Genomic DNA, 14,804 nt, shown 5'->3' on the forward strand with positions numbered 1-14,804 from the left:
CTTCCTATTCATGCTCACTAATGTACTTGCTAAAGTGTTGTTCTGGGTCTGCTTAGGCTTCTTCTGGTAATCCATTTTGGGAATTTACTCAGTTTCCCTGAGAAATCAGCAGGTGTAAATTTAAGGTCTGTGTTTAAAAGATGGGATCCCAACAAGTATCAGAGGAGTAGCTCTATTAGTATTTTCACTTCTTACAGGACAAGCCCAACAAGGAAAATAACAGAACACCTCCGGTCATCACCGACAGCCCCCAGCTAAAATCTCTCCAGGTTATCATCAATGATCTATAACCTATTCTGGAAAATGATCCCTCACTTTTACAGATGCAGGATAGTCCTCACTTACAAACAGCCCCCAACCTGAATAAATACTCACTAGCAACTACAGGCAGTCCCCGGGTTACGTACAAGATAGGGACTGTAGGTTTGTTCTTAAGTTGAATCTGTATGTAAGTCGGAACTGGCATCCAGATTCAGCCGCTGCTGAAACTGATCAGTTTCAACAGCGGCTGAATCTGGACACAAGTTCTGACTTACTTACAGATTCAACTTAAGAACCCCAGGCGTCCCCAAGTCCGCTGCTGCTGAAACTGATCACTTCCTGTAGTCAGCCGCTGGTCAGTTTCAGCAGCGGCTAACTTGGGGTCGCCTGGGGCAGAGCAGCTCGGGTGCTGCTGGGTTGGTCCAGTAATGTGGCCGCTCCTCGGCGCTACTGGACCAACCCAGCAGCACCCCAGCTGCTCTGCCCCAGGCGTCCTGATGCAGCCACTGCTGAAACTGATCAGCAGCGGCTGAATCAGGACGCCTGGGGCAGAGCAGCTGGGGTGCTGCCGGGTTGGTCCAGTAGCGCCAAGGAGCGGTGCTGCGGGACCAACCGGCAGCGCCCCACCTGCTCCACCACAGGCCCCGGGCTTTGCTCCACGTCTCCCTGGTCTGCTGGGGGGGGGGGGGGGTGGACTAGCTGCGTTCCCCCCCCCAGCAGACAAGGGAGACGCGGAGCAAAGCGGCGGAGGACCCGGGCCGGACCGTGGCGCTTCCAGATCAGCGCCGCGGGTCCGGCCCGGGTCTTCCGCGGCTTTGCTCAGCGTCTCCCTGGTCTGCAGACCAGGGAGACGCTGAGCAAAGCGGCGGAGGACTCAGAGCCGGACCCGCAGCCGTTTCCAGATCAGCTGGAAGCGCTGCGGGTCCGGACCCGGGTCCTCCGCGGCTTTGCTCAGCGTCCAGATCAGCTGGAAGCGCCGCGGGTCCGGACCCGGGTCCTCTGCGGCTTTGCTCAGCGTCTCCCTGGTCTGCAGAGCAGGGAGACGCTGAGCAAAGCCGCAGAGGACCCGGAGCCGGACCCGCGGCCGCTTCCAGATCAGCTGGAAGCGCTGCGGGTCCGGCCCCGGGTCCTCCGCCGCTTTGCTCCCCGTCTCCCTGGTCTGCTGGCTCCCCCAGCAGACCAGGGAGACGGGGAGCAGCTTTTCTCGCCCTGGAGGAGGCGGGCGGTGGGAGCAGGCGTCCCGCCGCTCCAGTCCTCCGGGGCGAGAAAATCCCCGTTCGTAACTGCGGATCCGACATAAGTCGGATCCGCGTAACTCGGGGACTGCCTGTATACACCACACCACGGAAACACTAATCTAGCAATCAATCCCTGCAACAAGCCCTGTTGCCAACGCTACTCGCATACCTACTCAAGCGACACCATCATAAGACCTAATCACATCAGTTACACTGACAGAGGTTTGTTCACTGGTGATGTATGCCTTTATGTGCCAGCAATGCCCCTCTGCCAGGTACATTGGCCAAACTGAACAGTTTCCAAATAATAAATGGATACAAAATCAGACATCAAGAATGGTAATATACAAAAACCAGCAGGAGAACACTTCATTTGCCTTGGACACTCAGTGAGAGATTTAAAAGGGCCATCTTTCAAAAAACAAAACAAAAAAACCCCCCAAAAACAGATTTCAAAGAGAAACTGCAGAGCTGCTATTCAGTTGTAAACTTGACAGTACTAATCTGGATTTGAATAAGGACTGGGAAGGCTGGCTCTCTACAAAAAGAATTTTCCCTCTCTGTATTTACATCTCATCAACTGTTGAGAGTGGGTCACATCCGTTCTGATTGAACTGGCCTTGTTAGCACTGGTCTTCCACTTGATAAGATAATTCCCTTCTTTTCATGTGCTAGTGTATTTATGGTGGCCTTTCCACTCCTTGCAACTAACAAAGTGGGTTACAATATCTCCTATGTAGAAATCTCCAGTTATATTATTTAGTGCCAGACTCTTTATGGATTTTGATGGGCAGGCCTAGGTTCTTCAGCATCCTGCTGAGTGGACAACTTCTTTTTTTTCCCCATATGAATTTATTTGGCAGTGCCTCCACTCTACTTGCTTCTTCCTGGCAGGGTCAGCAGTGCAGCTTGGGAATCTGCACCAGCACAGAGCCTCAGGAATCTATGTAATCTCATTGGGGATCATATATATCACAGAAGTTAGAGATGGTGTAGCTGACTTCCACTTCCACTGCCACAGCTGTTTCTCATTTCCCTTTTAATTTCCCTAGTCATTCAGACAGTTTTCAGTCATTCATTATCTTTTTGAAGTACGATCTAGTGCTTAAGCATAATTCAAATGTATTGCATCTACTGTGTTCCTTCAAGAGCTAATATTGTACTTATTTAATAAAAAGGGTTAAGTTTTGTCTAGCAAGAGTTTTGCTAAACTTGTGTATTTGTTCTATCCACTCTGATTCTGTTATTTGAATGCTTGTAGTCCATTGTCCTCTAGCTTTTCAGTTCTTTTTTTTTGTTGCTTCTTAATGATCTGTTACGTTTACATGATGGTAATTATCAGGATCACTTTTTCCCTTTTGTAAAACTAATATTACATTATTTTAATTTTCTGTTACGTTTCAATTTCTCCATGATTTTAGTGGTAGAGTAATTTGTTTCCTAATATCCTTTGGAATCTAGAATGCATGTAATCTGGACTGGTTTATGTATATTCAAATTTTCTTTCACCTGTTCTTAATTTATGTTTACAGGGTCTTCCTTTCTAATCTAATCTAATCTAATCTAATCTAATCTAATCTAATCTAATCTAATCTAATCTAATCTAATCTAATCTAATCTTGAAGGCAAATTTCAGAAAAGTATCTCAACTAATCATTAAATTAATCTTCTTATTGTATCTTTGGATTGCCTCTCTTCTTTAGTTTTACAGTAGTCTCTCCTCACCCCCTGAAACTGTGTACCAGTAAAAGCCACAGTTAATCCCTTTAATTTATTTGGCTAACAAGCTCTTTTTCGTTTTTTGCCTACCCATGCTTTCTTTTGCAAGTCCTACATGACAAAGTCCTTGCTTTGTTGTCTCCTTTGTTTGTTTGTGTTTCCAGAACATTTAAAAAATGTCATATTGCTTTACCTGCTCTTGAAATACCATGTACTTCTCTCTTTTTTTTTTTTTACCAGAGATAATGTAGAGTATATATGTCTTAAAAGTAACCTAGACTTCTTCGAAGCCACTTCTTCTCATTACATCTTATTCATTTTTTTAAATTTGCTACAATGGTCATGCCTGAAATGTGATACCCATTTACAGTACTTCTGTAATCTGTGAATCCATTTATTTTTATGCTAAATTAGTGCATGGTTACTGGTTACAGGCTTTCCTGTTATTTACATCTACTCAGGTTTTTTTATTTTTCTCCTTATCAGTAGATCCAGGTTGTCTTCCTTCTTATTGATGTTCCTGCTTTCTGGCACAAGAATTGTCTTCTGCGTAACTTAGATTGTTTGTATTTTTTGATTTATGATTAGCTGTATATGTTACCTTGTAGATAAACACAATTGTCTCAGTATCTTGCAGCTTAAAGACCTTTGAGAAATGGTTCAGTAATATTTCATTCCCTCCAGTCCTGCTGGTCTGAAGCAGATGTCCACAGGTGTTTTTCCTCTTTAGTTGTAGCTCAAAAATACTTCTGAGATACAGTGCTACGTATACAGTTTTTTCCTTTTTATCTCTTCTGCATATACTATCTCCAATTATCAGCATTGTTCCACTAAATATGTGATGCCTGCAAGTCAAGATTTGCATCTAGCTAGTATAAATAATATACTGATGCCTATTGCAAAATTGTGCACAGACATTAGTAATAAAGACAAATTACATGATATGTCTTGCTTTGGAATTCTGTGGAGAATAATTTGAATTCAGTGAAAGTTCTCATTCCCCATCCTTCAGAACTTCTTTCCCTTAAAGTTGTAGAGTCTGCCTTACTTAGGAATTTTGAATTTAGAAGGTTGATTAAGTGGAGGGACATTTTCAGACAAAGACTCATAATAACCCACAGAACCTAAGAATGCTTCTTAGCCTCAGTCACTCCCCACTAATAAGTTTAGGCACGTTTATACTCCTGTCCATATCAGTCTTTAAGGAATATTGCTCTTATGCGTATGCTAAATAGAAATAAACTCAGCAAAGATTTAGTTCAGAATGTAGCATTGCAGAGAGAATTCATATATTTTTCATAACAGAGCTGACATTGATAATTCAATGTTAGACATATCTGGTAAATTAAAAGCTTCCATGCAAATGAAACACTTTCAACCTTTATTTTTCTTACACACAAAAAAATGAGATGAATAACTGTTCATTATTTGTACACTATCCATCTTGCACACTGAATAAGACCAGGGACCTTCTGGGGAAAAATAGTATATGATTTTATAGTTAGACTGTTTTGTAATACATATGGACAAGGGAATCAAATTAAGGTTGCAGAGGCAACCTTAATTGTGGCATTTGAGGGCCTGACAATTCAACCTTAATGTTTTTAGCATGGTTTTTGTGTGTGTGATATATAAGTATTTTGTTGTTGGCTGACTAAATTTACATGACAATGAGAAAACTAACAAGGGATCTTTGAATTATTTTCCTGAACAAGTTTACCTCATACAGACTGCAATTGGAATGCTTTGAATGTCATTGTTTTCATGTCAGTGTTTGACACTATTTTCAGTGTGGATTTTTAAGCCCTGTATTCTTGAAAACAAAATAACAGGTTCCGTGGACTCTCACAGGACAACTGTTTGTTTCTTGACAACATAAACTATGGGTACTAGAACAGCGATCTCCTTGTCAGTTTCAAAAGTTTGGCTTTAGCTTTTGAAATCAGGAAAACATTCCAAGTAAGCAGATGTTCTTTGAAAACTACCAAAAAGAAACCTTGCAAGATGATAGAGAGAGGCTTGGCAGGGCATGCAAATTTTTTCAATGCAGTATAATTAATAAATCGGTCAAGAAAATGAAACATCTTTAACGCAAACCCATGTTATAACAAAGATGGTTATTTTCAAAATAAAAGATCCCACGACAATGGTCTATTCCATTAACTTTATTTCTACTATACCTAATAATTGCTATAGATTTTATTTATTGTATCTGGCAACAGATGTTGGTGCAACTGTGATAAGTTGACTACTTGATTGCTTTTGCTTTTAAGGGGGAAATGTTGTATATTACAGTTAATCAGAGCACTTTACCAGACAGTTTATACTTTTACAAATTATACTGTATATTTTTTAATAGCCTGGTTTCTTACTGGCTGCATTTTTCCTTTCCTTTTAAGTTTTATCATAAAATTGTCACTGACATCCAGAAATATAACTGGATGCTATGGATGGTTTTTGGTATCATACCTCATTTATTTATCAGCCCTAGTATCATTTGAGATAGGAGTGCTTAAAATGTCACATTTGCAAATCTCTCTGTTAGTTCTGGTTGAATTCTACTTTTCTTTATAAATCTTACCTTTAAAATGGTGGGACTAACAAAAGGGACACTATAAACTAATTAATAATTTTAAAAAAAATCTATTTGTAAAGGCTTCTGACATTGCAAGTTTTCTTCACCATTATGCATTTGTTCTTTTACAGAGGTCCTTGTTCCCACCAAACTCATTTTGGACAGTGCTTAGTGTACAGAATGGCAAGCATTGTTGCATGCTGCTGGATGGGTTTATATTTGTAACTCTCTTTAGGCAGTCTTATATGAAGATGGATAAGAGGCAAGGTATTCAGAGTGCACTTGAGAGCTGCCACTTACCAGGGTATTTTCTCTTGGTCCTTGCCTTTTTACTGGAATGCTAGGGATAGGTAGGTTTGAGTTACTTTTTGGTTGGCCTTGAGTCTGAATTTGCAAGTCCTAATTGGCACCCATAGCTATAGCCAATTAGGCAGTGAGCTATCCAGGTTGACAAGACATTGGTTCTAGAGTCATACTATCTGATTGGATGGTTGCTCTTCCACCGAACTGTAATGAAATGAGGACATATTCTCTGCCTATGTCATTCACATCACTAAAGTATCTAAGTTCTTCCCAGGTGGAATGGATCTGCATATCAAGTTCCTAATGGACTTTGTGACATCTTCATTCCTTTTCTTTTGAAGGTTCTAGGAAATTCTGCTTAGATATACACATATAAACATATGTTTAAAATTATTCCAAGTATGCTGAGAAATGCTTTCCTTGCAGCATACTGTAGAGGTGATCATATTTTGGATTAGTCTCATCTCTTCTGGAAAGTCATTCTACAAACAGAGCTTTCTCTGCCTCCCAGAGCTTTCTCTGCCTCTTAGATGTTTGTCAAGGCTTCCATACTCTGCATTGTTCCAGGGTACAACTGTCTAACTAGTAATGTTGATGTAAGATACAGCTTGGTCTTGAGTTGCTGATGATTTTGTAGGTCAGGGCCAAGGCCTTGAACAGGTAATAGAAGCAGACTGTCAGTCAGTGGAGGGATCAGACTGCAGTATGATATCCTCTCAAGAGCTTGTCCACTAGAGAAGGTTTGTTGCTGCATTCTGCCTGACCAGGAGCCTTTGCATTGATTCCATTTTCAAACTTAGATACTGGGCTCAGCTGGATTTTCCTTTTCATGCTTACAAAGGAGTAACGGGGCACAAGGAATCCATTTACTTTCCTGTATGGCAGGGGTGGGCAAAAGGGTCTCCGTGGGCTGGATCCAGCTGGCCAAGCAGGTTGATCTGGCCTGCGGAAGCCCTACTGCTCCCCCACCCCCAGACTAATTAGAGTCTAGGGGCAGGGGAATGTGCAAAACTTCCTCCTGCCCTGGCAGGACCATGCAGCACTCCGAAGCGCCATGTGCTCCTTGCAGGGCAGGAGGAGACATCATGTGCTCCCCCTCCCTCAAGCTCTGATTGGCCTGGGGGTGAGAGGAGCGCGTGAAGTTTCCTCCACCATGTTCCCCCCCCCCCCATCCTGTGAGGAGTGCGTGGCACTTCAAAGTGCTGTATGCTCACGCAGGGCGGGAGCAGGGTGAAAGAAGCTTTGTGCAGCTCCCCTGTCTCCAAGCCCTAACTGGGCACTTTGAAGTGATGCATGCTCCTGGTAGGGCAGGAGGAGGCTTTGTGTGCTCTCTTCTCCCAGACCAATCAAGGCCTGAGGGTGGGGAAGCTGCGAAGCTTCCTTCTCTCTGCCCTGGCCCTGTGAGGAGCATGCAGCTCTTCAAAGTGCCACGTGCTCCTCACAGGGCAGGAAGAGACTTTGCGCGCTCCCCCACCCCCAGGTCCTGATTGGTCTGGGAGTGGGGGAGCGTGCGAAGCCTCCTCTTGCCCTGCCAGCGACATAGGTGCCTCGTAGGAAGGGGGGGGCGGCAAAGAGGCTCCCCCACTCGCAGACCAATCATGGTCTGTGGGTGGGGTACCCCAGATACATCCTGGCCCCACCCCTTCCCACTTATGCCCCTCCCTTTCGGGGGCAGCCCGAGGCCACTTCAAAAATTGGTGGGCAATAATTTTTGGCCAGGGGCCACTTCAAAAATTTTTAAAGTGGCCCCTGGCCAAAAATTATTGTCCACTCCTACTGCATTGGCTACCCCTAATACAGGTCTATATATAGACATGAGAGTCGCCTCTGTGGCTCCTGCATTGAAGGATGGGGAGATGTGGTAAAAAGCCTCTCATCCCTACCCATGTGCCAGCCATCACAGCTGAGCTGATGTACAGGGGAAACGAAACTGTGGTATGCTTACATATAGCACAGCTTATGCCCCCTGGAGCAAGGGTGAAGAAGGCTCCAGATTTTGATTGAGTTAATTTTATTTCTGGTCTGCTTCTGAAGCAACACAACTGTATATTGGTTCTTATTTAGGGCTTATGGTTGACTCTACAATCTAGTCCTCAGTGATTTTGCAGTACACCAGCCTGCAGGTGACAAAAGTGTGAACCACGGTGTCTAGTGATGCTTTTGTTTTCATGATCCCACATGTATGCGCGGAATCTTCAAAAGTGTTCAGCACTCACTGTCAAGGCTGTTTTCAGAAGTGCTTAGCTCCCGTTCAGTCACCTGATTAAGTGGTAAATTTTCAAGAGAGCTGAGCACATGGGGTACACTTAGTTCTGCCCCAGGCTGAACTAAGGTCTGGAGTGTCTGCCCCAGGCTGGTCCAGTGGAAGCTGCTAAATGCTAAGCACTTTGAGAATCTAGCCCTTATTTCTGTGTCTCAAGGGGAGCTTTTAAAAATCTCTCACCTGTTGTGGGTACTGAGTACTTTTGAAAATCTGTCCCTATTCCAAGGCGCGAACATAGATACCGCTAGATTCCATGAATGCTGTTTTTGAAGTAGCCATGGGGACTGCTAGAGAGCAACTGGAATACTCTTTCTGTTCTTCTGCCCTTTACTATGTCTTTCTGTTCTCTCAGCCCAAAGGCAGGATTAAAAGCAATGTTCATTTTTTAAAAGTAATCTGGCAATGGTTCAATGGTATTAAAAATAAAAATGAGCATAAGGAATTTCCTTTAGTGCCAGGACATAGCAATTTTTAAGGTTGGACAAATGTTGGTCCAAAATATTTGGTAGTTATATTTATTTGCAAAACCACTACTGCCATGGCGGTCATATTTTATGATTATTGCAGGTAATGTATATAAAATTCTATAGATGGAATCAACTTATATGCTTCAATTAAAATTAAAATTCAGCTGTCACCCATCAGTCTGTTTGGTACAATATGATTACATAGTATGCTAATGACATCAAGCAAAATAAAATTTGTACTTTTAAAATCTCTAACCACATGCAAGAGGCATATATATAATACATTAAAACAACTAAGGATTTTCCAAATACAGGCAGTCCCCGGGTTACGTACAAGATAGGGACTGTAGGTTTGTTCTTAAGTTGAATCTGTATGTAAGTCGGAACTGGCGTCCAGATTCAACCGCTGCTGAAACTGACCGCCAGTTCCGACTTACATACAGAATCAACTTAAGAACCCCAAGCGTCCCCAAGTCAGCAGCTGCTGAAACTGATCAGCAGCTGATTCCAGTAATCCCGGGGCAGAGCAACTCTGCCTCGGGCTTCCTGTAGTCAGCGCTGGTCAGTTTCAGCAGCAGCTGACTTGGGGACGCCTGGGGCAGAGCACCTGGAGTGCTGCTGGGTTGCTCCAGTAGTGCCGATCCGGCGCAACTGGACCAACCCAGCAGCACCTCAGCTGCTCTGCCCCAGGCGTCCTGATTCAGCCGCTACTGAAACTGACCAGCACCGGCTGAATCAGGACGCCTGGGGCAGAGCAGCTGGGATGCTGCCGGGTTGGTCCAGTAGCGCCCAGAGCGGCACTGTGGGACAAACCGGCAGCGCCCCAGCTGCTCTGCCACAGGCGACGGAGAAAAACCTAGTCTGCTGGGGAGGGCGGGGCGTACTAGCTGCGCACCCCCCCCAGCAGACCAGGAAGATGCAGGCGGCGGATCGAGACGCACCGCGGTCCCGCCGCCCGGGTCCTCCGGGCTTTGCTCCCAGTCTCCCTAGTCTGCTGGAGACCAGCAGACCAGGGAGACAGGGAGCAAAGCCTCTGAGGACGCCAGCAGCGGGACAGCCGCAGCACGCCTGGGCTGCCCCCCTGCCAGCTTCCCTCGCGGCTTTGGAAAGCCGTGGGGGGGGGAGGAGGGAAGGCTCGCGCAGCGGAGGAAGCCGCGGGGGAAGCCGCTTTGTAAAGCCGCGGGGGAAGCCGGCAGCCCAGGCGCGCCCCTTTGCTCCGCGTCTTCCTGGTCTGCAGACCAGGGAGATGCGGAGCAGCTTTTCTTGCCGGGGAGTACATGGGCAGCGGGACCGCGCGGTCCCGCAGTCCGTGTTCGTAACTGCGGATCCGACATAAGTCGGATCCGCATAAGTCAGGGACTGCCTGTAAATCTATAAAAATTAGGCTTGTCCTTATTCTGGTAACCCATGAGAAACAACAGTAACCCCCCAGTCTATTGAATAGACAAATGCCCTTCTAATCCTCTACCTGTAGGCCTTACATTGCACCTTAAGGGTACGTCTAAACTACATGGCTCCGTCGACAGAGCCATGTAGATTAGTGTACTTGAAAAAGGGAAATGAAGCGACAATTTAAATAATCGCTGCTTCATTTAAATCAAAATGGCCACCGCGCTGCGCCAATTAGCTGATTGTCGGCACAGTGTGGCAGTCTAGACGGGGATCTGCCGACCCCAGAACCCTTCATTGGCAGATCCTATAAACCTTGTTTCATGAGGCATAAAGGATCTGCCGACGAAGGGTTCTGGGGTCGGCAGATCCCTGTCTAGACTGCTGCTCTGTGCCGACAATCAGCTGATTTGTGCAGCGCAGTGGCCATTTTGATTTAAATGAAGCGGCGATTATTTAAATAGCAGCTTAATTTCCATTTGCCGTCCTGCCTAATCTACATGGCTCTGTAGACAGAGCCATGTAGTTTAGACACACCCTAAAAGACTATACAGGCAGTCCCCAGGTTACATGGATCCAACTTACATCGGATCCCTACTTACAAACGGGGTGAGGCAATCCCGCACTAGCTGCTTACCCCCCAGCAGACCAGGGAGACGCGGAGCGGCTTTTCTCAGCAGACACCTCAGCTTGAGAATAAAGGACTGAGGGAAGTGAGGTGTGGGAGAATAAAACTGAGCTCTGGAGAAATGTTTGGCTAGAGTTTCCCCTACAATATATACCAGTTCCGACTTACATACAAATTCAACTTAAGAACAAACCTACAGTCCCTATCTTGTACGTAACCCGGGGACTGCCTGTATTAGACAAACAGGAAAGGTTGCTCCATGTAAAGTTCCTTTTCTGGAAATGCCTGGCAAGAACTTTCTTCATATTTAAATCATAACTCTAGCTACTCAAATGCCTCAGGTGATTTCAGCTATTTCTGTGTCACACAAGAGACAGACAATTTCTCAGGTAGCCAACCCCAAACAATTACTTTGTTATAGGTCAAAATAAGTACATTAAATTGCACTTGAAAATTAACTAGGGACCCATGTATATCTCAGAGGACAGACATAATATGCTCCTTCCAGAAATAACTAAGCAAACTGACTACTGTATTCTGCATCTACTAAAGTTTCCAAATGGTCTCCAAATATAACCCTATCCAGAGTATTCCAATTCAAGTAATTCAGTTTCAAGGTGACAAAGCCATGGATAACTGTAATGAGGAATGCACTCAAAATATATTGAGCAAGAGATTTATATTGACTCTTATTATGTCAATGGGAGATTTTTTAAAGCTACAGGATAAAATAATTGCATTTAAAAAGTCATTAGTATTACTAAAGTTTACCTATAAATAAATTGACAAGAGCAAGAAGAATTAAGATGGCCATTCCATAGTTTAATGTCTAATCTTGCAGTCAGCAAACAGCAGTATGTAATACACATTTAACTGCATTGAGGTAAAAGGTAGAATGAGAGTTTTACTCTGAATTTTTATTATTTTATCTGCTTTGTGTTTTGTCTGAATTGTACATGAACATGTATTCCTTTGTTTTATAAAGTGATTTACATCTGACTGAATGTCTGATAATGTAACTGTTAATGTAATGTTTTACAGAGACTGCAGTCAGGTAGAAGCTAATATAAGTACATTTGTGTCTATCTTTTAGTGTGTAAATTTAAAGCACATAAAAGGTGTGCAGTCAGGGCAACAAATAATTGCAAGTGGACTACATTAGCCTCCATTGGGAAGGATATCATTGAGGATGAAGATGGTGTAAGTATTATTCAGGCTTTCAATACTTCACAACAGTTAATTATTTGTTAGGTGCTTCATTTTATTTTTAATTGGTAAGTGTAGAAATGTTATGTTGCCCATTAAAGTTAATGGTAGTTGGCTGTATTGCTATAGATTTTTTGTTAAAAGCTTGGTCCCAGGTTATATTTTAGGGGACATGTTTACCATCAGTGGGCTCTAGAAGGACAAATTCCATGGTACACAATTCTGTGAGCAGTATGGAGAGAGTCTCTGAGCTTTGAGAATTGCTATGAGAAGCCCCTCTCGATCCTACTTCAAACTTGAGCGAAGAAGGTGTATTTATGTTAGACTAATTGATGTGCTGTTTTTTTCTGTCTGTTTTGTCTTTTTGTAACTGACTCCGAATTTCCAGGAGATCTGTTTAGAATTCATTGATGTATATATATTACTATATATTGATACATATGTTCTATTGATACATTCAAGAGTTAAAATGTAACAACAGTTTTTTCCTGAGGTGTGTCAAAGTAGATGAGTTAATTTTACTGCCACCGGCATGAAATTTGTCTCTAGGAGGTTAGTGCTAGAATTGCCAAAAACTTGCAGGCATACAGAAATTTACATACTTATATATAGGTGCAAAGAGTAAATCAGAGCAAAGCTTCAGGAGGATGCTAAATTGCTGATCTTTTTTTAGTTTTACTGCTATGCTATTTAACTTTATAATAACTTCCTCACAGATAGCTATGCCTCACCAATGGTTAGAAGGTAATTTGCCTGTCAGTGCCAAATGTGCAGTCTGTGACAAGACCTGTGGCAGTGTTTTACGTCTCCAAGATTGGAAGTGCCTTTGGTGTAAAGCTATGGTAGGTACCGTATGGCTTGTGAAAATGTCTTGGATTCTGACAGGATGATTATTTATCCATTATTCTTATTTTTTGTTACTTACTTTTGGAAGGGAAGGAGACAAGGCAGCTTATAAAGATCTGTCCAAGTCACACATTAACATTTATAATTTAGAATCTGTCCAACTTGTCTGTTTTAATATATCCATAAATACAGTTTTTTTCTAGTTTCCGTCCTTGCCATGTATCATACATCCTTCACATTTTTCCAAATTCCATGAGGCCATGGTCTAAAGCTCACTGAAATCAATGGCGAGCCTTTATGCTTTTACTTCAGTGAGCTTTGAATTAGATCCTTTATACTTCATCCTATACTAGAGTTGCTTGTGTTTTGAGGTCTTCTGCTTGAATAGGTGGTGGCATACTCTGTGCTCTTTATATTTTTATATGTGTCTATCATGTTGGTTCTTCATTTTGTCTAATAAATATAAATCTAATTATCCTAATCTATCCTGAAATATATAATCGCTGAGCCTTCATTACCCCTGTTCCTATATTCTGTACTATTCCTTATGTGGTATACATTTAAATTCTCCATCATTCTATTACTGTCTTCTCATCAATATATAATTGCATTTCTTCTCTTGATGCCTTTATCTCTTGATAGCTTCTCTTCTGTAATTTGGTGCCTTTCCTAGAAGTGGGAAATCTGCAGGACTTTTAACTACAGTATAATAGTGCAGTATGAATATTTTATTTAAAAATAGATATGCAACATTAAACCATAGATTATTCAGTTATATTTGAATATACTGCAGTACAATCTGTTATGTATTACCCCATCTCTGAATAATACCTAGCTACCAATTTTATTATAAAATCGTACATATTGGGAAACAATTATTCATTTAATATTTTTTCCTTAGGTTCACACTGCCTGTAAAGATCTGTTTCCTCGTAAGTGTCCGCTTGGACAATGTAAAGTATCCATCATACCTCCAACAGCACTCAACAGCATAGATTCTGATGGTACGTAGTATAATGGGTCACTAGTATTTATACTACTGTTACTTTTTCACTGAGATTTCTACCTAAAGCAGGGCTAAAAACAATTTTCATAGATAAGTTAGTCTCCAGATTTAGCACACCACCACTTTGGATGATGACTGAATTTTCCATGTAATTATTTTTGAACACTATATACTAGCTTGTAGAGGAAATATTTTAAATGCTCCCCTTTTAAAATTTTTCTGTTCTCATATTTCACTGGGATCTCCCAGCTAAACAGAATAATTTCTTTAGCTCCAAATCTCTGTTTTGTGTTATGCAAAGATCAGCTTCCTGAACTCTGTAAATGCACCATTGTAACAGTTCATGACTCACTGCCTCGGTGCCTCCTGTTGTTCTCCTTGGGAATTAGCTCTTCAGCCTTGGAACATCTTCTTCTGGCTGGTGTCTCTCCCTCAGTTACTGCCTTCTGCAGTGGTTCAGGTCCCATGTTTCTCCCAGTTCACAAATACCTTTCCTCACAGTACTATCCTACAGCAGTGCTCCACACTCTGGGGTCCTCCCCTGCCAAGGAACTCCAATCCCTTATACACACCTTCCCTCATTGACCCACTGCGAGTTATCATCTAGCTCAGTGGTCCCCAACCTGTGGAGGTTGCCGGGCGCCAGGGGGCATGGCCGTTCGCCCACTGGGCTCCAGGGGACGGGGGCGGGGCCCCCCCATAGCCGCGCGCCCGGGGCCAGCGCCCCCCACCCCTCCTCCAAGTGCCCGGGGCCACCTCCAAGGGCCACGTGCCCAGGGTCAGCGCCCCCTCCCCCCCCAAGCTCCGTGTGCCCGGGGCCGGCGCCCCCCCTCCTCCAAGCACTGGGGGCCGGGGCCAGTGCCCCCCCCCAAGCGCTGGGGGCCGGTGCCCCCCCCAAGCGCC

The 14,804-nt window shown here is 43.6% G+C and overlaps 1 protein-coding gene across 4 annotated transcripts in view; it reads left to right on the plus strand.

Moving 5' to 3' along the window:
• Positions 1 to 14,804, plus strand: part of DGKH (diacylglycerol kinase eta) — a 267,641-nt gene that overhangs the window by 162,642 nt on the left and 90,195 nt on the right. For all 4 annotated transcript variants that reach the window (XM_075918953.2, XM_075918954.2, XM_075918955.2 and 1 more), the window contains 3 exons: positions 11,937 to 12,043; positions 12,766 to 12,891; positions 13,797 to 13,899. In XM_075918953.2, coding sequence (XP_075775068.1) covers positions 11,937 to 12,043; positions 12,766 to 12,891; positions 13,797 to 13,899 — 336 coding nt within the window. The remainder of the gene's footprint in view (positions 1 to 11,936; positions 12,044 to 12,765; positions 12,892 to 13,796; positions 13,900 to 14,804) is intronic.

This window comes from Pelodiscus sinensis, chromosome 1 (assembly GCF_052426305.1).
Source record: "Pelodiscus sinensis isolate ZL-2025 chromosome 1, ASM5242630v1, whole genome shotgun sequence".
NCBI lineage: Eukaryota > Metazoa > Chordata > Testudines > Trionychidae > Pelodiscus > Pelodiscus sinensis.